Genomic DNA, 27,028 nt, shown 5'->3' with positions numbered 1-27,028 from the left:
ATTCCCATGTGTTTAGTTGGAGCCACTGAGTTTGTTATTTTGTGTCTATATGTTTATTATACCATGATCACAACAGATAATGTGTACAGCAGTTAAAACAGCAATGACAACTAGAGCATGTTTTGCTTAAATCTTCTTGGATCAATATATCCCCAAACAATTACTGTCAAAGGTTCAGAAATACCAGTTCAGCCTAACTTTCAGTACCAACAAAATATTTCTTCTGACATATTCCAGTAGAGTATCGGCACTCCCGGTGCCCAGGAAAGTAAAGATGTTTAACTTTTGATGGATTCTCTGTTCAGGGTTTTACAGCCTCTGTCCACAGACAGCAGTGGCCAGGACTTTTCAGAGGTCTTAAGACAAATTTTCAAAAGAGCGTGTGAGAAAGAACTATCTGAGATGTCAGATACCTTTCTGTGTTTAAAAAAAAATATTTGGGAAATGTTGACCAAAATAGTACAATCGTAATGTTGTTTCTAAAGTGCTCAAAGGTTTACAACTCTTAAGATCTGGAACATTTAAGAGATTTAAAATATCTTGGTGGAAAATGTTGAAATTTAGTTTTTAAAACAACAACCTTCAGGCCTCCACTTGCAGTTCTCTCTAAAACAGTAGAAACGTTGACTTGTTTCATTTTCTGATTTATCTGTGAGTTTTCAACGGCTCTGACAACCTACTGTGGAATATTGCAGATTATCGCCGCTCAGGAGGAGATGCTGCGGAAAGAGAAGGAGTTAGAGGAGGCCAGGAATAGGCTTGCCAAGATCCGACAGCAGCAGTACAAGTTCCTCCCGTCCGAGCTGAGAGACGATGGCCAGGACCAATGAGTGCGTGGGGGGCAACAAACCGCATCATCAGCAACTCGCAAATCCTTTTGAAATGCTCAGGACCTAATGCTTCAGTACAGAACAGACGTAACGGCAAACTTTATTTCTACAGTAACATATCAGATGCTTTTTATCTCCAACGATGGAAAAGAAAATCATACTAAACAGTGAATCAAGACAATGATAATAAATGTTTGCTTATACTGAGATATATGTATTCACCTGGTAATTAAGTTATCTGTGCTTCTAATGATATATGTTTATATTCCATAGAAAGTGAGTCTTTTTTTATGCTTATTTGTACATGATGTGAGGCCTTAGAAAGCCAGACCAGACTGTTACATCCCAAGCTATGAAATGAATATTATGCCAAATTTATTCTTCAATAAAGATCTATGCAGAGTTTCTAAGTAGTTGTCTATATATATATATATATATATATATATATATATATATATATATATATATATATATATATATATATATATATATATATATATATAATGGCTAGCTGCCCTTTCTTTTGTCTGAACACACTTCCAAAGAGTCTTGATATGCATGCAGTAGTTATAGATGTTTCTATTTTGTCATTTTCAGTATTTTCCTTTTACTGTACAAAACTGAACTATAAGAATAATAAAGTGATGACATTTTACAGTTTAGATTTAAAAACAATATTTTAAACAGATAAGTCAGTATTTTTAAAAGAATACTACGTGTTAAACGGATGTGACCTCTGGACAAGTATTTGGATCAGGATATTATTGGAGGACTTGTTTGTATAGTGATTATGAAGCCATATATTTAATGTTTGAAGCCTTTTACATCAGTCTGAGTGTACAGGACTGATGCTTCTTAACCCACTCCTCTAAAATGTGTGCCAAAACATCGGCTGCAGTCTCTCAGATGTCATCCACATTTGATCTATCTGATGCTCTCCTGTTTAGCTGTTTTTAGAAATGTATTAACACACCGTCAGCGTTAATAAGAGAAACATTTCTGCTTCAAAGATGTCCTCTTTTTCAATTTAAGTACTAGTGTCTGATGCCATTTGTTTGCAACGTGCAATAACTTAATCACTCTGCTCAATTAAAGCACAAGTAGTTTATTTTCCTTTGGAGTGTTTTTGAAACGCTCCGTTTAGTATGCTATGCATAAGTTTCAACCCTTCATCATTCAAACTCTTCCTTTGACCATGTTTTAACTGTGGTGTAGTTGTACTGCAGGTGAACAGTATTCCCACCCGGTGGGCACTGTAATACTGATCTATGCACATTAAAGCCTATTTTCACTGAAATTGCTCTTGTCTATTCTTTAGTATTTTTTTCTGTCAACAAGACACAAGGTACCCTCCAACATCCCCTAACAGAAACTTTGTGTATGGGAGATTATAGACGATATGTCTAGTATTTTCCTGTTGTAAAATAACAGTAAGAGAGTGTCCTACATACCCATACTAACTAGAATTAGCCAGTCCCTAACAGACCTCTGTTTCCATATATTCCAATGCACATACAGTTGGAGTCAGATGTTTACATATGCTAATGTGTCTTTTTAATATTGGGATTATCTCAAAACCACATGGGAACAAAATTATACTTAGTCTGAAATGTCTGCATTAACTCCCAAATAGTAATTGGCTAGATGTCCTTTGAAAGTTGCAACTCAGTCATCCCTTTTAGTTGTTTTTAAACCAATGAGCTTCAGGCATAATTCTGACTAGACCTCTTGCCCCTCCTATCAGACATGATTTAAATTACTTTTGCTGAAAACAAAATCCAGTCCACACATTAACAGGTTGGAGTAGACCATGCTTTCCTGCTTTATCCATCCCAAAACCAGTTTAGTCTTTTATCATCTTGTTGGATAACCCAGTTGAAAGTTGGCCTCTAGACAAAATCTGAAAGATGTCATAGATTGGATGAGAAGAAAGTGAACAGCTGTTCTCAGAGCCGTGGCTCGAAAGCTGCCGCTAATAGTCTTACTGACCTGGAAGATGGCTAAATAAAGACGCTGTTGCTGCAACAGAAGACAGTTGATGATTCTCAATAGATGTCTTTGTTCGTATTGGTTGTTTCTGAATATTTGGTAGCAGACAGTCCTGTGCAAGAACATTCCCCCAATAGTGTTTTGAATTTGTGAACTTGTCCCCAAACAGGAGGAATACCTTTTAAAAGAAAAAAAGTGACAAGTAACTATCATTTAGAATAAATGTAGCCTTTCTACACATGATGCTGGTGACTGAAGCCTTCCAGGCTGTGCAGTGCCTCTTTATAATCAGAATATGTCCACAGTGCAGTTGTACAGCTCTACGCTTCTCCAGGAGTGAACGCTGCTTGTCGGGACTTTGATGCAATCAACTGGTTCCCTTATATAGGACATTTTTGACCAATCTGTAAAACATGATTGATTTTGACTTTGTAAAGTGCCTTGAGGTGACATGTTTCATGATTTGGCACTATATAAATAAAATGAATTGAATGCCTGTCGAGCTGCTTTTTTTCCCCCCCAACTCAATTTTAATGAGGACTTTCATATTTCAAAATTCACACCCATTGAAGCCCCGTCTTCAGTCTCCTGTGGAGTCAGGTTGGGGATTCTGTGTGCAGCACATTTCCCAGATACGGTGTGAACAGAGATCCACAGAAGATGATTTGTTGATGTCACATAAACATCATCTGTGGGATGTATAAAGAAGCAAGAAAAGGAGCTGGTGTAATTTCCCACTTATGTTATCTTGCAAAAGTAAACCTGTCATGATTTATCTGATGAGCCCGAATAAAACCACACTGGGCTAGGTTTAAAGAGTTTATTGAAAAGAGGACGAACAGTAGAATAAGTAACGGAGTCTCAACTGAACAGGAGGTTGTGGATGGGTGCTGGAGCTAGAGGAGGCAGGAGACCCAGTGGCTGCAGAGCCCTCACTAGAAGCTCTGAGGAGGCAGAACAGTCCAGCAGCAGAAGCAGGGTTGAGGCAGGTAATTCCAACAGTAGGCAGAGAGGTGGCAGATAGTCCAGCAGCGAGCAGAGACCTAACTTTAGACTCAGAGGTGAGACAGGAAACATCCAGCAGTAGGCAGAGACTTACCTTGAGACACAGAGGTGGCAGGATTCTAACAGCAAGCAGGGGCAAACCAGGTTGACAGGCGAGGAGTGAGTGGAGTCTGATGACAGACCGGCAGGGAGGTTTATGTAGGGAGGCTGGCAGGTGGAGGGAGTTCTGACTAATTAATGTCCAACAGGTGTGACTGATTGCAGAGGGAGTAAAGGGTGAGCTGAGTGAGAAGAGGAGGAGGAACTGAAAACTAACAAAAAAGGCCAGACTAAAACTAAACCACGACAAAACCGTTTCACGTTTCTCACATTTCTTTCTAGGTACAGTTAAAACGAGATGTATTCATATCCCTGTCAAATTTCCCTTTAATGAAATATTTTAATGTTTCTAATATGTTTCTTTTGACTGGTGGTAATAGTAATGTTTTGATTCAGACTTGTTTCTGTTAGAGAATCTGTAAAAGGAGCTAAGGATGGGGCTCATAACTGCTGATAAATTATCACAGCACCAGAGGAAACCTGCAGAAATCTTCTCTGCAATGTGCTTTTTGTGACACCAATAATAAAATGTTCCATTTATTATCTAGATGAGAATAAAAACTTTGACATGATTAAAAATAAAATATGAATAAAAATATTATTAGAATGATCCATATTATTTTAAAAACTTTAGTTTTACATTCTTCTTTTGAGAGCAATATGCTTTTATGCAAATAAAGATCTGAAAAGTGTCATTTGGATCCAGCCTCCTTTTCTTTGATAACCCTAAATAAACTTTAGAAAATCACTAAGACCAAGGGAGACAGGTCAATGATAAAGTTGTGGAGACGTTAAAAGCAGCTGAAGTTATAAGAAAATATGCAAAACGTTAAGCTTGGAAATGAAGAGCATGAAACAACACCAAACCTACCAAGACATCTTGGTTCACCTAAACTGAAAGGCTAGCTGAAGATTGCATTTATTGGAGAAGCAGCTTAGAGGCTGTGGGGGAGCTGCTAATGAATGTGTGGATTTAATCTTTAGGATGTAGGTTGTGCTGTTTGTGTCTCGGGCTGAGTGATGAGACAGCCTCTGATCATGCACAGATCTGGTTCGTACATGCATACACACTGGACTGGTGTGGCTGCCTAAATATGGACAATGACCAGTGCTGATTTTGTGGTTGGAGCTCCAACTGAAAAGGGGGGTGGTTCTATCTGGGAACTGTCCCACAGTCTCTCAGAAGCCTACATCCTCACAGGGCGCTCCTGTTCTGCTGTCTGTGTCTCCGTCTGGATAACCGAGCCCTCTTCTCTGCTCTGCTGAGAGTCAAAAAACACACAAAACCATGGAGGCCATCAAGAAGAAAATGCAGATGCTGAAGCTGGACAAGGAGAATGCGATAGACCGGGCGGAGCAGGCAGAGGTGGACAAGAAAGGAGCAGAGGACAAATGCAAACAGGTAGGAGCCAAAAAGCAACTATGTTTCCCACCGAAAACTGTCTTCACTTTCATTTTCCACTGTGCACATGAGTTAAAAAATGTCATAGGAAAATAACTTGGGAGCTAATTGACAAAAATAACACGAAAGTGAAATACAAAAGGCTGTGTAAAATGGGGTTTTCAGGTTTCAGTTTCTAAAAAGATGTAGCTGTGAAGCAAGTTTAAAAAGAATACAGATGATTTTAGAAATCCAACCCTAACATAATGAAGTAGTCTACACTGAGATATCATCCTCAACTCTACACTAAGAGGTTGTGAAAAGACCACTATCTGAATTGCTCACATCAGCAGGTAAAAAGCATAAAAAAGCCTAAAAAACAGTGGATTTGGGTTTCTTCTGCTTGGTAGATAAGAACAAGATTAATCTTGTTTTATATGAATAAATGGAGCAAGGCATGAGGTCTGAGAAGTCATCACTAGTCTGAGGGATTCTATTCTGGACCCCCTGCTCAACATTTTGGCATCTCTAATTTCCTCCTTGGAAAGAAGACCTGATTGGAGGTAAACTGCACCAGCTTCACACCTCCTGTGAGTGACGGCTCTTCAATGTCAAGCCTCTCCCTCTTTCTATCCCCCGTTTCATTGTGGTGTTCAGTTCCATAAACCACTCTCTGCAGTAAAGATGATGTATATCTAAATAGACAGTTGCTTGCAAGATCTTTGAGGTCAATTGACATCTTTTTAAAGTCGATATTTGGAGAGTTAGAACAGCTGAACCTGTATCTTGCATCTATTTGGAGTGTTTTAGAATTTCTGGGTAGGAAAGAAACACCCTAGCTCTGTTTTTTTTTTTTTTTAACGTGTCCTGTCTGGCAGTGCAGCATTAAGAATTTATGTCTTAATGCCAAAAAGAGCCCAACAGATTTTACTTTCATATGTGGAGCTAACTGCTTTCACCATAGTGCTCCGCTTGATTTACATATGCAAAAAGCTTTATTAGATTTTACTCTGGGACTATTTCACGTTCAATGGACACAAACATGGGAATGTAGAAGAAAGAAAAGGAAGAGAAAAAGATGACAAAAATGCTAAAAGGGAAAAGGTGACAAAAATAAAGGAGACGAAAAGGAGAGAGCAAGATAACATCCTCGGAGTCTGCCTCTACGCCTGCAAAGAGAGATCAAAACAAACCGATAAAGCATTCCAGGTGCAAACCACCAACACCTTGATAACATCAATGAAAAATATGTAGTGTTATTTAATATGAGATGCATAAAGGGACAGCTAATTATAAGGGTTTTCTGTATAGAAGTGAATTTGTAAGCACCTGTAGGGAAACAGGTTAACTCTCAGCAGCTATATCTGGTGGCAGAAAAGATTCAAAGGCTGAAACCTGCCGTGATGATGTGTTCAAAATTTAGCTGACTTTTAATCTGCTATCAGCAGCTACAGTGGTGTGAAAAAATGTTTCCCTTCTTCCTGATTGCTTTTTTTGCAACGTGCTTAAGAACATCAAATTTAAATGTTAGTCAAAGACAACACAAGTGCAGTTTTCACGAAATGCAGTTTTAAATGGTTCATAATAAATAAAGGGAGAAAAAGTCCAAACAACATAGCCCTGTATACCCCCCCCCCCTTGAAACATCATTGTGGTTTATCACACCTTCTCTAGCCACACCCGGCCTGATTACTGCAACACCTGTTTTCAATCAAGAAATCCCTTAAATAAGACCTAGCTGCTTGTGAAGAACACCAAAAGATCCTCAAGAGCTAGACATCATGCTGAGATCCAAAATATATCAGGAACAAATGAGAAAAAAAATGAATAGAGCTCTGTCAGTCTGGAAAAGGCTCCAAAGCCATTTCTAAAGCTTTGGGACTCCAGCAAACCACAGTGAGAGCCATTACCCACAAATGGTGAACACTTGGAACACTAGTGAACCTTGCCAGGAGTGGCCAGCCGACCAAAGAGCGCAGCGACAGCTCATCCAGGAGATCACAAAAGACCCGTGTCTCAATTTTTTCTGAACACATCCTGATGAGCCCCGAGACTTTTGGGAAAATATTCAAGCTGAAACCAACTTGGGTTCTGCAGCAGGACAATGGTCTAAAACACACAAGCAAATCCACCTCTGAATAGCTGAAGAAAAACAAGACTGTGAAGTGGTCTAGTCAAAGTCCTAAATGCTATTGAGATGCTGTGGCCTGACTTTAAAAAGGCAGTTCATGCTGGAAAACCCTCCAATGTGGTTGAGTTACAATAGTTCTGCAAAGTGGGCTAAAATTCCTCCACAACGTTGGAAAAGACTGATTGCAAGTTATCTCAAACACTTGATTGCAGCTGGTACTGCTGAGGGCGGCCCAAGCAGTTACTAGGTTTAAGTGGCAATCACTTTGTCACACAGGGCACAGGTTTTTTTCTCCCTCAATAAGAAAACCCTTCATTTAAAAACTACATCTTGTGTTCACTTGCGTTGTCTTTGTTTGATGTCCTGAGACACTAGCCTGGCCAGCCAGCCTGACTGACGCGGTGTGTACAATACACAGTTTGCAGTAAACACAGCATATCACAATCATCTTGACAAACTGTATTAAATACACCAGGCGTAAGTCAGGCTGGCTGGCCAGGGTACTGAAAAGTGTGACAAACATGCAGAAAAATAAGAAATCCAAAAGGGGAAAACACTTTTTAACACCACAGTAGGCTGGTCAGTGAACAAATCCTGCTACTCTTGCAATTTGGGTATATTGAAATTGCTCTCTCTGAACTGGAAAAAGAAAATAAAATGTATTTTTTATTATGTTTTTAATGAAAATATTACCTTTTACATAGGCCTACTTCTGCCTGAGCTAAAACAATGTTGATTGTTATTAATTATTATTTAACTGATCTCTGAGCCTTAAACCAAGATTGCAGAATTAATGTTTTTGTTTATTGATAAAATTTTGTAGAATAAAATAGAGAACTAGTAGTTGTCTTCTGCTGTCCAAGTGTATTGTGTTGTCTCTTAGGACTGATACAGCAGAGGTTAAAGCACACCACAACACATTGCAATAATTTGGGATCACTCCACTAATATGTAAAGAGCAAAAGTAGCAAAATACATCAGCCAAAGTGCAACATCACGATGATCGATTATAGAAATGTGGAGATTTAAGATGATTAGATTTACAAAATCTACCTGCGGTTCATGTTTAAATCTCTCTGGAGGCTTTCTAGATTCACCTCTGAGTCTTTATTGTCATTATGTGTTACCATAATGACATTTTGGTGAGACGCTGGCTAAGAATGCACACAAATTACACATAACTCATAGACACAAGACATGTATGCACAATTAAAAGAATTGAAAGAAATTAGCTGAATGCACCAACAATAAAGCTTAAAGCATACAAAGAGTCCTTAGCATCTGATAACATTCATGTTTAAGTCAAAAAGTAAGATAGCAGTCCCTTTACAGATAATGTAGATTACTGTGCAGTTGCATGAGTGGATCAGACGAGATGTTGAAAAGTTTACAAAGAAAAGTGTACAAAAAAGTTAACTGATGCCCAAGACAAAAAGACTGGAAGCAGTCAGTTTATAGGATGATGTAAAATACTGTGCAGTTAATTTAAGTCTTCGAGTTACAGGACTGTGCAATTTGTATGGATGTCTAAACTAACATTCCCTGAAAAGAAAAGAAAAGAAAAGAAAGTCGAGTAAGTCCTTACACTCACCTGCAGGCCAGCGGTCACTCTTTCAGGGATGAAAATGTTCTCATCCTGCATGTGAAGGAGCATTGGTTTGAAAGGGGAGTAAAGGAAGGCATTTTTGTGAAGAGATACCACTCGTCATTAAACGGGTGTAGAGGCCTGCGGGTGCAATTGTCCCCGTCTGACGGTTCTGTTATTGAGAGTATGACTCAGCCCCCTGGGAACAAGATGCGGCGAACAGAGCACTAAGATAAGAGATAAGATAAGATAGTCTTTATTGATCTCACAATGGAGAAATTCACTCGTCACATCGGCTCAAACAAGAAGGTGCAGAGTAGGGAAGGTGCATTCAATTATATACAGTGAATCTTCATATATACAATGGATCAGAAAGAATACCAAAAAAATACAAAAGGAAATAGGAATGGGCATATGATGTCTCATAGTGATGGCTTGGTAGCCTGATGGTCGTCTTTTACATTTGAGCAACCAATTTTGATTGTCACCAAACTTGTTGATCCTCTATGCAAAGGTTCTGCTTATAAAGCTGAGTTTACCTGAAACTCTACAGACTGAAGAGGTCTCTAGGAGAAGAGATGAAATGTTCAAACAGAGAAGAACCCATCAAATTGAGAAGGACCTTCTCAATTTGTTTTTCTTCCTGGATTATTGAGATGCATCGGGACATTCCCTGTGAAACTGATGTGGGAAAATAGACATTAGCATATGATAGATGGAGTAAATGATTTTCTTTAGATCAAGAACCTGTGGAACCAGCAGTATGTTTGTAAACATATAACAGACCATTAACTAGGCTGGTTGTTTGTTGCAGGGGGCAATAGCCCTCACAGCTTTGAACAAAAAGCTGTTTTTAAGTCTATTCATTTTTGATTTAATGCTTCTTAATCAGATGAATTAGGAAGTATAGTACAAACATTGTTTGCAAGTGATTATTCTTTGTAAGAGACTGTAAACGAGGGAGACGCTGTTGTTTATAGCATTTGTCTTTTACTAATACTGAAGTTGCTATGGAAAGTGATTCAAATTAGTGAACTTTTAACTGTGTTAGCAAAACCCTTCACTTTGTTCAGTTAAAAGTCTTCCTATGGAATAGGATCAGAACTCTATGTGTGTTTGTTGCTCCTCCTGACAAGGCTTGTAATAACAAATAAATAAGTGAATATCAAACTGCCTGAACTGGTGAACATTTTACAAAACAAAGATCAAATTTCTGCAGAGAAATACAGTGAATAATTTGATGCATTAATGCTAAACTATTTGCTTTCCAATTTGCTCCTATTTAGAGAACATTGCAGCCACTTTTAGTTTATCTTGCCAGTTTGTCAAATTTTTTCCAAGGAATTCCATCGAGTGTCTGATTTTGCAGCAGTTCTTCCCCCTTGAACAAGCAGTTTGCAACAGTGAAGAGTTGATTGCTATAGCGACAGTGGGAAGAAATCATCCCTTTAACAGGAAGAAACCCCCAGCAGAACCAGGTTCAGCGGGAACGGCCATCTGCAACAACCGAGCGAACACACAAATAGAACAGGAACACTGATCCAGGAGTAGTTTCTGTATTAAAGAGAAGTAAAGCGTTAATGGCAGTGGTAGCTCCTTTTGGAGAGAAACATAGTGAAACAGATAAACTCAGAGCCAGTGGTACAATCTACGAGATGAGAAACACCACATATAGCTAGTTACAGCAATAGCTCCTTTGTTTGGTTTGTCTAGGATTGAAACAGGGTTAAACACACAAAGGCAGCTAAAAGCTTGTCAGCTTTAAAGTGAGAACATGAAGTTATTGACAGCAGTAACTAAGCTAATGGACTGGTCCGGGTCAGAAACATCGGACTGAGTGGAACGTCTATGAAGAGAAAGAACGAAACGAAGAATAAATGGCAACAATAACCGCAGATAACTAATAATTGGATTGTAGTTTGAGAAAGTAACAATCAGAGGAAAAGCAGTCAGGTTGTTAAGATTCATTTTTTTCTTTTATACCAGAATATAATCTGTTCATCTGTGTCCAGAAACATTTCAAAGGAACATTAGATCTATTTTTAGATTGCCATATCACAAAAGTCAAGAAAAGCGGAAATCTTGATTTGTTTATCAACAGCATAAAAACTATTTCTATGACAGTTCAAGAAGTGGACAACTACTTAGGCATTGACTAACCTGAACACTGGGCTTTGTTTCCTGGAGCCTATTGAGGTGTTTTACTACACCAACGCTTGCTGCCTAGTTCATCTCCTGCCAGAAAAAACCCTACTTGTTTTTTCCACTCTGTTGTCAAAGAAGAAGATGATCAGATGACATCTTCTAGTAGTGTATGGCAGGCATAGGTTTCTAAAACTCAGGACTTTCTTTTCAAAACAGTTAAAACATGAACTCACCAATAGTTTATTATTCTGTCCCAATAATGAGCAAATACACAAATTAATAGCCCAGATAGTGGCGTTGGAAGAACCGAAGCTCTGCTCATGATCTAAATTGTCTAATTGTCTACCCGTTTTATTACTAACTAACTTAATGATTTTTGGTAAATGTTATGTCCTGCTGTGTGTGCTTGTCTATGTGCCTGCTGTTTGGATTTCCATCCATCCATCCATCCATCCATCTATCCATCCATCCGTCCGTCCGTCCGTCCGTCCATCCGTCCGTCCGTCCGTCCGTCCGTCCGTCCATCCATTTATCCATCCGTCCATCCATCCATCCATCCATTTATCCATCCATCCATCTATCCATCCATCCGCTCTCTTTTGGTTATCTGTAATAACAGTTCCTGGAGAAACTATCTCCCAGCAACGTTCTCCAGCAACGTTCTGGGAATCCCAAGGTCATGCAGTATCGGTATACAGTGGTTCATGCTACCAGTTTTGGGTCTGACCCCTTCTCTCTTCTTAGTGGTAGTTTATAGGATGTGTGGGCAGTTTGGGTGTTATATGATGGTAGCTGATGTGTTATGAATTGATGTTGGTAGTTGATATGTGACCTCCAGCAACTGAGATTTTCCTTGAACTGACATGTGGCTGTTTGTCCTGGTTGGAAACAGACTAGCTCAGATTTTCTTCTACTATCGCAGAGAACTGCAGGTGGCTCATCAGCCGTTGAGAGGCAACTTTAAACCTTCCTCAGCGTGGTTTCTAAATTTGAGCTGTCAATCTTTCTGTGGGAACAGTTTATAGCTAAAACACAAAGGGCTGTTCTTCAGTGTGTTTAAGAAACAGGAAGTAAAATAATCCAGACACCTGAGTGAAGGATCATTATTCAGTCGATCATCTGTTCCAAGCCAACCGCCGCTTTCAGAATCATCTGTTGGAGTCAGAATCCTATTTTCTATTTATTTGCCAAATTGATTTTTCATGGTAAAGTTTTTTAAGCTCTGACATTGTTGAACTGCTCCGGTTTTGTTTCTAAATATCATGACAAAATAATTTAAATCATTGTTAGAATCATGCATTAGGTTCCTAAAATCCTATGATAAATTCAGATGTGTGTAAAATCGCAAGCTGACTAGATTGTGGTTTGTTGTATTTTACTGAAACAGCATTTGTTTTCCCAATCCCTGGATTATTCCTCCAAAAGATGCACAGATTTTGCATACTGTGACAGTGTACATACACACACAGCCAGTGATAGTTGTGTCAGTTTATCCACTCGGTACTCTCACGGATTTTAAAGACTTTTCTCTATAAGTCAGAGAATGTCACAAACACTGTTTATGCAACTGCTTCATCTGCAGCCTCAGGTTGCTTAAAGAGGAGAAAGAAACCAAAGTACTGGGCTGTTGGATTCTCAATTATTTCTGACAAGATCGGGTAACAGTGTATTTATAGATAGCAATATTTTAACTGAGCAACTGCAGTTATCTTATTGTTCCCAGTGGAATCCAACTGGAAGTCAGTAGAGGTCCTACACTGCTGCTCTTCTTTGTTTCAGAGTGATTAACTTGGGAATGTCTATTTCTGTCTTCCCTCTGAAGACCTCCACCTTCTTTGAATTGTTGCAGTGGGTCAGGAAGTCACCAGTCTGACTGTAGGATTAGGGAAGCTGGAGTCTATTAGTGAGGCAGAAGCCTTAGATGGCTACAGGCTGGGAGAGGTTGCCACAGCTCAAATAGAAAGGACATTTGTTCCTGGGACATTGTCACCAGGCCCTTTAACTCTGCTTTACAGCTGGCTTTTTATAGTTCAAGCCACAGCTATCTTTGAGATGAGTCAGTGGCTAACAAAAGGACTAGTTTAGATCAGAGTAGATAGTATTATTCTAAACAATATTTTGACATCAGTCTTTGGGAAATGGATTAGTTGAATTGTAAAATTGAGAAGGATTTGCTACGAGATCTTTGCATGTGTCGCCTGGTTTAGCTCAGCTTTTAGTGCAGAGTTTGAGGAAACTTGCCTATAATGCTGAACTTTGTCCTGTTGTGTTTTCCAATCAAATGTAACAGTAGGGTATAGTAAAGTCAGAAATGTGATGTCGACCCTCTTCTTTAATGATGCATTACCATCATTCCTTGTTTCTCCACCAAGTCTCACAAATCAGCACATTCAGGTACTTCACTACAACTACTGTTACTTCACCACAACTACTGTTACTTCACCACAACTACTGTTACTTCACTACAACTACTGTTACTTCACTACAACTACTGTTACTTCACTACAACTACTGTTACTTCACTACAACTACTGTTACTTCACCACAACTACTGTTACTTCACTACAACTACTGTTACTTCACCACAACTACTGTTACTTCACTACAACTACTGTTACTTCACTACAACTACTGTTACTTCACTACAACTACTGTTACTTCACCACAACTACTGTTACTTCACTACAACTACTGTTACTTCACCACAACTACTGTTACTTCACTACTGTTACTTCACTACAACTACTGTTACTTCACCACAACTACTGTTACTTCACTACAACTACTGTTACTTCACTACAACTACTGTTACTTCACCACAACTACTGTTACTTCACTACAACTACTGTTACTTCACTACAACTACTGTTACTTCACTACAACTACTGTTACTTCACTACAACTACTGTTACTTCACTACAGTTACTTCACTACAACTACTGTTACTTCACTACAACTACTGTTACTTCACTACAACTACTGTTACTTCACTACAACTACTGTTACTTCACTACTGTTACTTCACTACAACTACTGTTACTTCACCACAACTACTGTTACCTTCACTACAACTATTGTTACTTCACCACAACTACTGTTACTTCACCAACAACTACTGTACTTCACCACAACTAAGGTTACTTCACCACAAACTACTGTTACTTCACTAACACCTACTGTTACTTCACCACAACTACTGTTACTTCACCACAACTACTGTTACTTCACCACAACTACTGTTACTTCACTACAACTACTGTTACTTCACTACAACTACTGTTACTTCACCACAACTACTGTTACTTCACCACAACTACTGTTACTTCACTACAACTACGGTACTTCACCCAAATACTGTTACTTCACACAACTACTGTTACTTCACCTACAACTCTGTTACTTCACTACAACTACTGTTACTTCACCCACAATACTGTTACTTCACCACAACTACTGTTACTTCCACCACAACTACTGTTACTTCACCCACAACTACTGTTACTTCACTACAACTACTGTTACCTTCACTCACCACAACTACTGTTACTTCACTACAACTACTGTTACTTTCACTACAACTACTGTTACTTCACTACAACTACTGTTACTCTCACTACATACTACTGTTACTTCATCACCACAACTACTGTTACTTCCTACAACTACTGTGACTTCCACTACAACTACTGTTACAACTTCAACCACAAACTATGTTACTACTTCAACGACATACGACATGTTACTTCACTACAACTACTGTTTACTTCACCAAACTACTGGTACTTCACTACAACTACTGTTACTTCACTACAAAAACTACTGTTACTTTTCAGTTACTTCACCAAAAACTGTTACTTCACTACACTACTGTTACTTCAATCAACTACTGTTACTACTTCACCACAACGACTGTTTACTCACCACAACTACTGTTACTTCACTACAACTACTGTTACTTCACTACAACTACTGTTACTTCACTACAACTACTGTTACTTCACTACAACTACTGTTACCCTCACGTTGAACAGACCATCCCAGCTTGGCTAGTTGGTGGTTTTCTACAGACATCATGATTTCACCTTCAGGTCCACAAGTGGATCATCAGGAACAAGTTAGCTTACTGCTCTTTACTGATGTGATGCAAAATATAACTAAACATTACAAAATGTTAGTTTTGGGATCAGATGGACCATGAAGTATTTATTCCTAAAATTGTATTTAACCTTAATTTAACCAGGTAAAAGCCCTACTGAGAATAAAATCTCTTTCAAGAGGTATCTGGGAATGGAGCAGTTATATAGTTAAACTGTACGGGTTTAGTCTGCCCATTTATTATGTCTCTAATAATAAATGGACAGTTTTATACAGTGAATTTGTAGAATTGTTTTAAAACCAAAGACAAATATGCAGTTAGAGTATCAAACGACCAAACTTGTGATTTCATCTGAAACTTCTTCCGTTTGGGTTGCTGGCCCTCGATGACAGTGAAGATGACAGGTCCAGGGTGTACCCTCTCCATCATCATATGAGTTTAGCTGTACGGACTCTGCAAATCTACAGGATGAACTACACGACAAAGAGTTCAACGACCAAGTAACGACTGCCAGAAAATTAAGAGACGTTGCTTTAATCTGGAAGCTGTTCTTTCAAGGCAACCTTGAGAAAATGAGAAACACTGAGTAAATAATGATACAAGACACTGTTTCATTAAATGTTTCAATGAAATTAACTCAAACACATTATATATCATAAATACGTAACAGTTTGGAACATACATATTGTATTGAAATAGAAACTTACATCTGGACATTTTCACAAATGGTTTTAAAAGATAAAAAACTTTGACCCATTAATTTTAAAGTACTTCGACTCAAACATGTAGATTAACAAAATAGATCAAATTTCATCTTGAACACATATGTTGAAATTTACAAACACATTGATGGAACAGTTATAATATCTTTTTGATTTAAAAACTGATGTTATCGAAGAAGATTCTTCCAAATCTGTTTCTGCTCCTCAAGGGAAATGTGGAATAGAATATGTTTGGTAGAAAACTCTTGATGAAGATGTGATGTTTGAGCATCTTTAATCTCCTTCCATTGTCAACTGTCTCTGTCTGATGCCTGCAGCTCGAGGAGGAACTGCTGGGCTTGCAGAAGAAACTCAAAGGAGTAGAAGATGAGCTGGACAAATACTCCGAGTCCCTGAAGGATGCCCAAGAGAAGCTGGAGCAAGCAGAGAAGAAGGCAGCTGATGTAAGTGGTAATCCTGTCGCTCTACAGTGGATTGCAGAAAGTGCTCAGTGTTACTGAATGTTTTGTATTTTGTATTGTATGTTTTGTTTATAGAATATTTTACGAGAAATTAAGTATCTTTTTGTCAATAGGTTGCAAACGACTTGCTTTTCCATCATTTTGATGCCATTTGCTATAAAAATCCAATGTCCAATTGAAGAAAATGCATTAAACCTAAACAGAAAAATACAGGTTTAAATAATAAAACTTAATCTTTAATTAAAAAAAATGTAAAGAAATTTCCTATAGTATATTATAAAAACAAGCTCTTGTTTCAAAGAGATTTTGTTTAGAGCGTTTTGTGGCTCTAAACAAAACCGAGGGCAAAAATTGCTCTGTGGGTTGTAAAGGTGGCTGAACCCTGTTGTAGAAGAACACTGAAAAACGTGCAATGTGTGTCTGTGTCATTTCTCTTTTGGACTGATAAAGCTTTATTGAATTGATTTGAACTGAACTGATTGGAGGATGGAAAATACTGGAATTATAGCCTACTGTCTGCAACAAAGTATACGTTAAAATAGATTTGGCCATCTATCTTGAATAAAATAAAAGAGCTTATTTTAGAATTTGAGATAAAATGTGTTTAGTATAATGTTATTTTACCTGACTGAACAAAAGTATAGTTCGCATTGCTAAAACACACACACACACAAAAAAAATAAAATAAAATAATACTTTTTATTAAAATGTGTTAACATTATTTTGAAACGATACCGGGAACCCTTCCTGAGCGGTTCCCATAGAAACGCAGTGACGCCGTTTGAGAAGCTTGGAGCTGAACTTTGAGAAAATGGCGACCTTAACATCCATAGACGCTGTTAGGAGGAAAATCCAGAACCTGCAGCAACAGGCCTACAAGGCGGAGGACCGAGCCGAACTTTTCCAGACGGAGGCGGACATGGAGAGGCAGGCCAGAGAAAGGGTAACCCGGTGACCACTCTGTCCTGTGATAACACATCAGGGCCTCCAGGAGGCGCTGCTCACGACTTCACTTGCAATTAACTTTGCAGCATCAAGATATAGTAGGCCTGTATTCCGCGCGCACCGCTCTGTACAGCTGCATATCGACGAGGAAAACGGATTAAAATATGACCAATGGAGCTACTTGTTCTTATATCAATGATATAAAAACGTTTAAATATACCTCTCATGGGTAAAAATGTGTTGTTTTTTTTGGCAGATTCAGTTACAAAATTACGGGTGTTATGAACAACATTTAAACCTGTCAACATCTGCTTTTTAACTGCGGTGTCTGGTGTTGATTTATTTGTTCTGGTCTCGTGTCATTCACATACAACAACAAACCATGAGAGCCGACGTGATTTTTGAAACCGCAAGGCTTTGTCTTAATCGAAAAAATTCAAACGCGTATCTACACAGCACAGCGTTGACAAACCAGTGTGTTGCATTCACGAGTCAGTTAGCTATGGTGCATTGAGGAGCATGGGACATTTCAACATTATAAGGAAAGAGGCATAAAACGTACCATAACTCACACAATAATGCATTTATCTAGAAACAGTGTGGGCTTTCTTACAATACTGAATGCTCTATAATTGCATTTCTGTTATATGTAAATTATGCACATCTGCAAGCTTTTTATTCTGAAAAATCTGTAATATTACAGCAGCCAATTATCAAAGTTTTTCAAAAGCCTATTTAAAAGCTCCAAATGGGGCTTCAGATCATACAGCGACAATTGCGCTGTTATTGTTTTACAGGGCAGAATTTGAATTTGCTGACCCTTATCCTTTAACTACAAATGGCTATACAGGAATACAAGTGTCAACTCCTCTGAAACAGCAGGGGGGGCAATTTTCGGCAAGCAGCTGCCGAAAAATGCCCCCCCCCCCCCCCCCCCCCCCCCCTGCTGTTTTCCAGAAATATAAACATTTAGTTGATGTAACTTTTTCTACATACTTACACAAGTGTTCTGAGCTACCGGTGTGAATTTCATGTGTGTGTGACAATTTTTAGTCTACAATCTAGGGGGGGGGGGGGGGGCATTTTTCGGCAGCTGCTTGCCGAAAATTGCCCCCCCTGCTGTTTCAGAGGAGTTGACACTTGTATTCCTGTATAGCCATTTGTAGTTAAAGGATAAGGGTCAGCAAATTCAAATTCTGCCCTGTAAAACAATAACAGCGCAATTGTCGCTGTATGATCTGAAGCCCCATTTGGAGCTTTTAAATAGGCTTTTGAAAAACTTTGATGCTGCTGTAATATTACAGATTTTTCAGAATAAAAAGCTTGCAGATGTGCATAATTTACATATAACAGAAATGCAATTATAGAGCATTCAGTATTGTAAGAAAGCCCACACTGTTTCTAGATAAATGCATTATTGTGTGAGTTATGTTACGTTTTATGCCTCTTTCCTTATAATGTTGAAATGTCCCATGCTCCTCAATGCACCATAGCTAACTGACTCGTGAATGCAACACACTGGTTTGTCAACGCTGTGCTGTGTAGATACGCGTTTGAATTTTTTCGATTAAGACAAAGCCTTGCGGTTTCAAAAATCACGTCGGCTCTCATGGTTTGTTGTTGTGTGTGAATGACACGAGACCAGAACAAATAAATCAAGACCAGACACCGCAGTTAAAAAGCAGATGTTGACAGGTTTAAATGTTGTTCATAACACCCGTAATTTTGTAACTGAATCTGCCAAAAAAAACAACACATTTTTACCCATGAGAGGTATATTTAAACGTTTTTATATCATTGATATAAGAACAAGTAGCTCCATTGGTCATATTTTAATCCGTTTTCCTCGTCGATATGCAGCTGTACAGAGCGGTGCGCGCTCCCGCGACAGGGGACGCATATCTCGGCAGGGAGGCATTTTTCGGCACAACACCTGTTCATAAAGAGAGCACATCATCTGCCATTTAGTTCTGGACCTATTTTGATCTATTTGGTGCTTAGGGAGTTAGTTCTCTGAATGCTACCCTCACGTTACATGGATCCACATCAGCTGATTCTAACTGGGCCGTCTCAACGGGAAGCAACAATGCAGTTTAATGAATGAAAAAGCAGCAGAAATTCAAGAACACGGCAGTGAAGTTTTCTGCATTCAATGATTCATTGAATCATTCCTGAATGACTGAACTGTACAGGTATTACATCTGCAGCAGACCAGCAAGGAGAGAAACACATTAACACACAAAAGAAACTTGACTTGTTAAGGACTGAAGGGAGGATAAAAATCAAAAAGCATAAATTGTTAATGATAAGATATTAAAAGCCTTTAAACTTGCCTGTTTGACACAATGAGTCATTTTTGTTTTGTAATCAGATTCTGAAGAGACAAGTTAACAGAAACTCATTTTACAATAAACAAAGATCATTTGCAGCTTTAATTCTGGTGTATGTATCACAAACTCTGAAACAAGCCCAAAGTTTTAAACTTTTAAAGTTTCACTTTTCAACTCAAAAGGTGAAAAGTAATCCTCACGCTTGTTCAGAGATAAGCCCTAAAAGTAGGTCAAAAATTGTTTTTCGGTTTTTCTGCAAAAATAAGGGGAAAAAGATTTAAAACTGGCTCTTGGTGGATGTTGCTTTTGTTTGTCATCTCTTTAGCAGTTGGACATCAGGAACTATTTGTTATTTTGGATCACTGGTCTTCTTTCTGGTCTTCCTTACCTTGACCCACAGGTTTTCTCCAGAGCAGTTCTCCAGTCATGGTCCCCTTATGATGATGCTACTGTGTTTGTGTTCCTCTAGGCGGAGGCAGAGGTGGCTTCTCTGAATAGGCGTATCCAGCTGGTGGAAGAGGAATTGGACCGAGCTCAGGAGAGGCTAGCCACTGCTCTACAGAAGCTGGAGGAAGCAGAGAAAGCTGCAGATGAAAGCGAGAGGTGAAGCTGATCTGCTCAGATCTGCATTCTTTACTTTTAATTATTTAATTTATTTATCAGGGACCATTGATGCTATTATTATTCTTAGAGAAAAATCTGCTTCGCACCAGATCATGGTGCTCGGTGCACAAAATAGAGAGGATATTCACAGGTCCTATACTAAAAACATACATTGCATCATTTATAGAAAAACAAACTCAGAAATAAAGCCATTGAAGGTAAGAAAAGAAAGTATGACCATACACTGAGATCTATTCTCTTAGATTATACGTGCAGTAACACAGAATGTGAAATGTGGGTATTTTCTGGTGGAGAGGTCTTAATGCCAAACCATCAAATTAATGCTACCCTATGTTATTTTCCTTCTACCTGAGGCAGATGAACTTGTTAACATTCATTCAACATTTAGCATTTCCAAAAGCTAGTTGGGTTCATTCAAATAAAAACTGGCCTCCCACTGATATTAATGGATTGGATTTCTGCTGAATTTACAGTTACATACAGATTATATATACTGTGATGTAAACTCTTATTTCTGTCTTTGTCACCAGAGGAATGAAGGTTATAGAGAACAGAGCAACTAAGGACGAAGAGAAAATGGAAATTCAAGAGATGCAGCTAAAGGAGGCCAAACACATTGCTGAGGAGGCTGACCGCAAATATGAAGAGGTGGGACTAATTCTGCTCAGACGTTAACTTATAGTGTCATTTTCAAACTGTAATTCCAATTTTAGGATCACTTACAAATACCAAAAATCTGTTAGATGAATAGATTAGATCAGATCAACATATAGAGACAAAGATGGAAGTGGATAACTAGCCTTAACTATTAATTCTAATTGCAATCTATTTTGGCTGATCAATTTACTACTTACTGTTTACAGTTTGCAGTAAAACACCCACATTATGCAGGCAAATGTCCCTGCAGCAGCTTAGAAACATCTCAATTGTCAGTTAACACACACAACTTGCTTTAAGGAACATTCACTTTCTTGTGATACAGTAGATTTACAGTTCTGGTAAAAACGAATTTTATATTTAGGTCTTCTGTAAGAGTCAAAGAGCTGCTCATTTAACATAAAATCTCTATCTTAAATTCTGCCGGCAGTTAGCAGGTGGACCAGCATTTAAAATGACAAGGTTTGGGCTGGATGTTACTGTCACTTATTAGACGTTAATGTGAGGCCATCTGTCTGGCAGCTGCAGCTTGTCAGAAATTGGAACCAAGATCTCAAACACAGCAGCAAATCTTCAACAGAATAGCTGAAAAAGGAAAGAAATGAGGGTTTGCATTGGCCTAGTCAAAGTTCATAAGCTGTTTCTTAACCTTAGAACTAAAAGAAGAGAGCCTTCCATTTTATCCTGGTTTTATCATTTAAACAGTATAGGATTCAAGCCTCTTTAGATTTTAACTAGGAGAATGTCATAATAAAGATTGATTCTAAAAGTCAGGACTGAGGAATGGTCCTTAACAGAATTAGTAAGTTTTTGCTTTGACTGATGTCAGTGTCTGACTATCTGCAGGTTGCACGTAAACTGGTGATTCTGGAGGGAGATCTGGAGCGCTCAGAGGAGCGTGCTGAGGTGGCTGAGGCGTAAGTAAATACCTGCACCAACAGAGCAGCTATTAGTCAGGAATACGATAGTAGGAAATGTTAATTTCATGACTTGAGTTCTCTGATTCATGCTTTACCCCACAAAAATATTATGTAAAATAATACAGTAATATTATAGAGTAATAAGCCGTATTTATAGAGCTTTAGAACGGAAAAGCAGTTGATATTCAACCCTTTGTTGAACATCAACAAATAAACAAATATTTCATTCACTGATTACTGAATGTATTTAACTTTTTTTTTATTTTGTAGCATTTTATGAGTTCCTGCTTTTGAACAACACATAACAAAGGCACCAGTCACATAGACCTTTTGTGAAAAATGTCACTGCATGACTGCATGAATGCACTACTGTTTCTTGTCCTGTCCCTGTCCCGCCCCCTAACCACCATCCTCATCCTGGACTAAACCCTTTCAGGCAAGTCAGGGAACTTGAGCAGGAGCTCAGGCTTATGGACCAGAATTTGAAGTTGATGATGTGCGGCGAGGAAGAGGTACCCGATGTAGAAACCCCTCCCATTCTAACCTAGGGCTTGTTTCACAGACAATGCATAGATTAAGGCCTAATCTGGATTTGTTAAAATTGGGCATCTAAGCATCTTGAAATCCTGGAGTACTCCTAATAGTCCATGGGCCAGAGCCCAAAATTTCCCTATTTGGTCTATCTCAGGGTGGCAAAATGTAATCATAATTTTTGAAAAGATACATGTCTCTACATAATATTTTGGTATGATAGTCCTTCCAAATGGGTAGTTTAGTCCCAGTTATCAGCTCATGAAGTGAACAACCCCTTAAGATAAATTGTGTTTTTTGGCACGGGTGTGGATCTGGTTTAGAATTATAGTACGGATATTGGACACAGGTGTAGAATAAAGTGTATTATCTTAAAGGGAACCCTCTTGGCTTTCATTTAAGATGGGTTTAGGATCTTTTTGACCAACACATATGGCACTGGAGCTCTTTAAACTACAAATAATACACAGTTTCACACAATTTATGTCCAAACTAAATACTTCCTTTAGCCCAAGGGACACCAGTGACCCAAGACTGCAATATTCACAAGACTCTAAGGATTCAGAAAATGTATGATACGGCTATACTGTCTGTTTATGGGAGGTGATTGTGAGGCGTACTTAGAAGTCACAGTCTTAGGCTAGAGTTAGTTCGAGCCAGAGCAATTTTAGCTCGGTTTGCAAAAAGGTCTGTATACCCACATGGTATACAGACCTTTGCAAGGAGGGGGTATGCTAGACATAACGCAGGTCATTGACATCACATATGCTTGATGATAATGATTACATCTTGCAGACAAATGACTCCATATTGCTGTGTAATTTCTCGGATACATCCCACGATTGTTCCCAAAGTTTTGAAGGACTTTTGGAATGTCCTGTTTCCCTTGACAAGTTTGAATGCACAGTCTTCCATGCTATCACAACCCTCTGAAGGCATGTAATCTCCAAGGACCTTTGTATGGTTGCTAATGTTGATGTATCTTATCCGATTCTGAGAGTCACATTTCACATACAGGGAGGAGTCTATCTTCTCACAATGTCCCAGACAAAAGTTTTTTGTTTTTGTGTCTACCGGCCTAGAAAAGTCCCAAAGAGGGAAAAGGCTCCTGGGGGTGGCTTTGGCCCCCGTCCTCATGCCCTGTTTATTCCATTTAAACTTTAAAGAAATCTGGTCAGTTGTCTAGTCTACTGGAATTTTCCTAAAAGGATTGTTCCTCCCCATCTAGACAGAAAAAAACACCCATTTCAAAGTAGGCATGAACATCAGGATGTTCAACCTCAAGGAGCGACATTTGAGCATAGTAGAAAGGTAGGTATCTTGCATAGTTCAGTTTGTCATAATCAAAGCACCATGGCTCTGATTGCTGCAAGATGAATCACCCACTGTCCCTGTTTTGATGTTTGAATAAAACAGTAAATTGTCAACCATGTGCACATAGGACATTCAGAAGGCTGAGAGGGGACCATTGTCTCCTCTGAGGTAGTTGATGAACTCATCGAAACATGTCAAAAGTGAGCTGTCTTGCCTGAAGGTTTCCTCAAATTCAATTCAATTCAATTCAATTTATTTATATAGCGCCAAATCACGAAACATGTCATCTCAAGGCACTTTACAAAATCAAGTTCAATCATATTATACAGATTGGGTCAGATTATACAGATTGGTCAAAAATGTCCTATATAAGGGAACCAGTTGATTGCATCAAAGTCCCGACAAGCAGCATTCACTCCTGGGGAACCGTAGAGCCACAGGAAGAGTCGTCTGCATTGTACATGGCTTTGCTGCAATCCTACCTACTGAGCAAGCATGAAGCGACAGTGGGAAGAAAACTCCCCATTAACGGGAAGGAAAACCTCCAGCAGAACCGGGCTCAGTATGAACGGTCATCTGCCTCGACCGACTGGGGTTACAGAAGACAGAGCAGAGACACAACAAGAGAGACAAAAAAGCACAGAAGCACACATTGATCTAGTGATCTGTTCTACATTAGATGGAAGTAGCGGGTGAGCCGTCTTCTCTGGAAGATGTCACAGTTAACAGAACACCAGACCAGATGTACCTACTATGAAGATAAAGAGAGAGAGCAAAAAGTTAAAAGCTGAAATGACGACAGTCATTTCAATGTAATACAATGCAAAACTGAAGAACAGTAGAAATCAGTAGAGTGAGAAAATTAGACCCTGATGTCCTCCAGTAGCCTAGGCCTATCACAGCACAACTATAGAGATAGCTCAGGGTAACATGAGCCACTCTAACTATAAGCTTTGTCAAAAAGGAAAGTTTTAAGATTATTCTTAAAACCTACATTGTGATACTTCATTATACAGCTTTCTGACTTCTTCAGAGTTTCTTCAACGTGAACAAGGTCTTCAGGGTGATTCTGTTCTAACCAGCGAAGAAACTCTTTTCAGGCTAATGTAGGGAAGGCCCCATAGGGCAGTTTGTGAAGCCGTATTGCTTGGTTATATCTATGACCATCATTAACTTCTTTGATTGAGTCGTCAGCTATCACTCTTGCTTCTATGCATAGGTCCCTTAGACCAGCATCTGCTAAATGTTTCCCCATATATGCCATGAAAGCATGGTTGTATGAAACATCCCCATCCTAAGGGTGCGTTCACACCGAAACGGAATGACTGATTTACATGTTATTCTTATGTAGAGGCGGGTTCAGGAGTGAAAGGATGCAAAGCAATGCGAAGAACGTGCTTCCAGTATTGTGAAGTCAGTCATAGAGGCTAAAATCACACTGTAAGTTTAAAGCCACTGAAATGTGAGAATTTTACAGACCCCCAGGGGACTGCCCATCACAGCAGGGGTTGCCAACACTTCTGAGGACTTCTACAATGGGGAGACAAGCCACCCATGCGGGCAGCATGGGGCTTAGAGACTCACAAGCATCTGCAGGTTCAACTAAACTGAATAAAATCTGTTTTCTGTGAAACCAACGTCAGAACTTAACCTGTCAACTGCCATGGAGACAGGTTGCTAGGAAATTGTTCTTAGCGTTTGCAGGAGAAAAGCTGATCTGAAAATTGCCCCTTCCAGGTGTTGCAAGAAAGCTGAGGCAAGGTTGTGTGGAGAGGTTTCCTGCGACAGATCAAGCTGAGTGCGCTGCAGCCTTCACAAGCTGAGTGTAGGCTCTCTCAAGAAGCAGCTATTTCAGAGAGCCGGAGGCCAGGGAGGCAGAGAACAGCAGAGAGAAATTGTAGGGAGAGTCGTGGGGAATAACCATTTAAAATGGTTTGCTTAATGTGTTTTCACTGTGTTTTAAAGCTTCACCGAGCTAACAAGCATAGCTCACGCTAGCTTCCTTGAAACCACGCTATGCTGATGTGTTTCACTGTGTTTTAACAAACTTTATTTCCATAAGTGTTTTATACACCAATGGGACATTAATTTTTGTGTTGTCTGGTCCACTCATTACGACCAAATAGAGTTTAACGGTCTTTTTACATTATCACTGAATGTCTGCTAGGATAGCACTATTAGCTTCCTGGGTAACCTTAGTGCTACCACCTACTAAACGTTATTACGGTTCGTTTTAATCATAATGTATTGTTGTTTTTGTTGCTCCGCCATCATTCAATAGTGCTATGAGCACTATTTGTACATCATTAATAGGGAAGATTAATGTTGATTTACTAGTGTTTTGTGTAATTTAGGATTACCCCTCAAACTATTGACCGACGGCAACAGAAATAATTGCACTAAAGCTAGGGACGGCAATTTTTCGAAAAGTTTCGCCAAGTCCCTTTTTGAACAACTGGGCATGGCTAAGACCGTTTTACCTTGCTCTTCCTCTTTTCAGGGGGACCGTGTGAAAAAAAAGCTCTCAAATCCATTCAGGTCTTATTTGTTTTTACTGAGGTCTTCCTGTGCTTCTCATTAAAAGGAACACGGTTCACTTCTTATAACTCTCAGCCATGTTCAAAGTCTACTGTGAGAGCAGCGGAGCTACAATGAATGGCTAACCGCAAACCTAGCCACTAAGCTAACCGGATACATAAACACTAGAAATGTGCATGCGCAGCCAGAAAGGGGAAATTCAGAAGGAAAGAGCATGGACACTGGAGTTACGTGAGCATGTCAGAATGATTGGCAAGTGGAACAACCAATAGATAAGGCGAGTCCCTGGAATTTGAGGGACAGAGGGGGGTGAGTATATAACGTCTATGGGTGAGAGCAGGAACAAAACGGACAAATCCATGCCCTTCGGACCGAACGGCAAAGAATGGTTAGTTTTTATAGGCATGCATCTCCCACAGAGAATGATTTTTTAACCTTTTAGTGAATAGATAATGTATCAACTACTTTCAGGATGAAAGGACGATTTTACCCAGTATGACAAAAAGGGTTTCTGAACAGGATTACCAACTATAGCTTTAAATACAGCACTGTAACTCACTCGATAAAATCCCGGTCCATCATGTTGAGTTGAAACCGGCAAGGACCAGACAGAAGTTCCTACTATTTGATGATGCAGTGAAGCAAGTGGAGTGTTGTTGCTCATTGGTCAAACGAATTGCTGGCAAAAGGTGAAGTTAGTGGCAGCATGCAATTCCACTACATTT

At 39.1% G+C, this 27,028-nt stretch overlaps 2 protein-coding genes and 1 long non-coding RNA gene across 4 annotated transcripts in view; 2 read left to right on the top strand and 1 right to left on the bottom strand.

Moving 5' to 3' along the window:
• Nucleotides 1-2,127, top strand: part of tln1 (talin 1) — a 153,233-nt gene extending 151,106 nt beyond the window's left edge. Inside the window, exon 57 of the mRNA XM_036133598.1 lies at nucleotides 696-2,127. Within this exon, the coding sequence (XP_035989491.1) occupies nucleotides 696-830 (135 nt within the window). The 3' untranslated portion in view covers nucleotides 831-2,127. The remainder of the gene's footprint in view (nucleotides 1-695) is intronic.
• A 1,497-nt stretch (nucleotides 2,128-3,624) lies between these two features.
• On the bottom strand, nucleotides 3,625-4,076 carry LOC110366836. Its single transcript, XR_002427018.2, has 2 exons — nucleotides 3,919-4,076; nucleotides 3,625-3,763 (listed from the first exon to the last, which is right to left on the bottom strand). It is a non-coding gene; the product is annotated as an uncharacterized LOC110366836 (long non-coding RNA).
• A 1,006-nt stretch (nucleotides 4,077-5,082) lies between these two features.
• Nucleotides 5,083-27,028, top strand: part of tpm2 (tropomyosin 2 (beta)) — a 50,108-nt gene continuing 28,162 nt past the window's right edge. The window contains exons 1-5 of one of the 2 annotated variants that reach the window (XM_012851825.3): nucleotides 5,083-5,325; nucleotides 16,301-16,426; nucleotides 20,189-20,322; nucleotides 20,874-20,991; nucleotides 21,847-21,917. In XM_012851825.3, coding sequence (XP_012707279.1) covers nucleotides 5,212-5,325; nucleotides 16,301-16,426; nucleotides 20,189-20,322; nucleotides 20,874-20,991; nucleotides 21,847-21,917 — 563 coding nt within the window. In that variant the 5' untranslated portion in view covers nucleotides 5,083-5,211. The remainder of the gene's footprint in view (nucleotides 5,326-16,300; nucleotides 16,427-20,188; nucleotides 20,323-20,873; nucleotides 20,992-21,846; nucleotides 21,918-27,028) is intronic. The other variant, XM_012851824.3, reaches the window with a different exon arrangement.

This window comes from Fundulus heteroclitus, unplaced genomic scaffold, assembly GCF_011125445.2.
Source record: "Fundulus heteroclitus isolate FHET01 unplaced genomic scaffold, MU-UCD_Fhet_4.1 scaffold_64, whole genome shotgun sequence".
Classification (NCBI taxonomy): domain Eukaryota; kingdom Metazoa; phylum Chordata; class Actinopteri; order Cyprinodontiformes; family Fundulidae; genus Fundulus; species Fundulus heteroclitus.
Note: the sequence above shows the minus strand (reverse complement) of the source record. Positions and strands in the feature narration are given on the sequence as shown.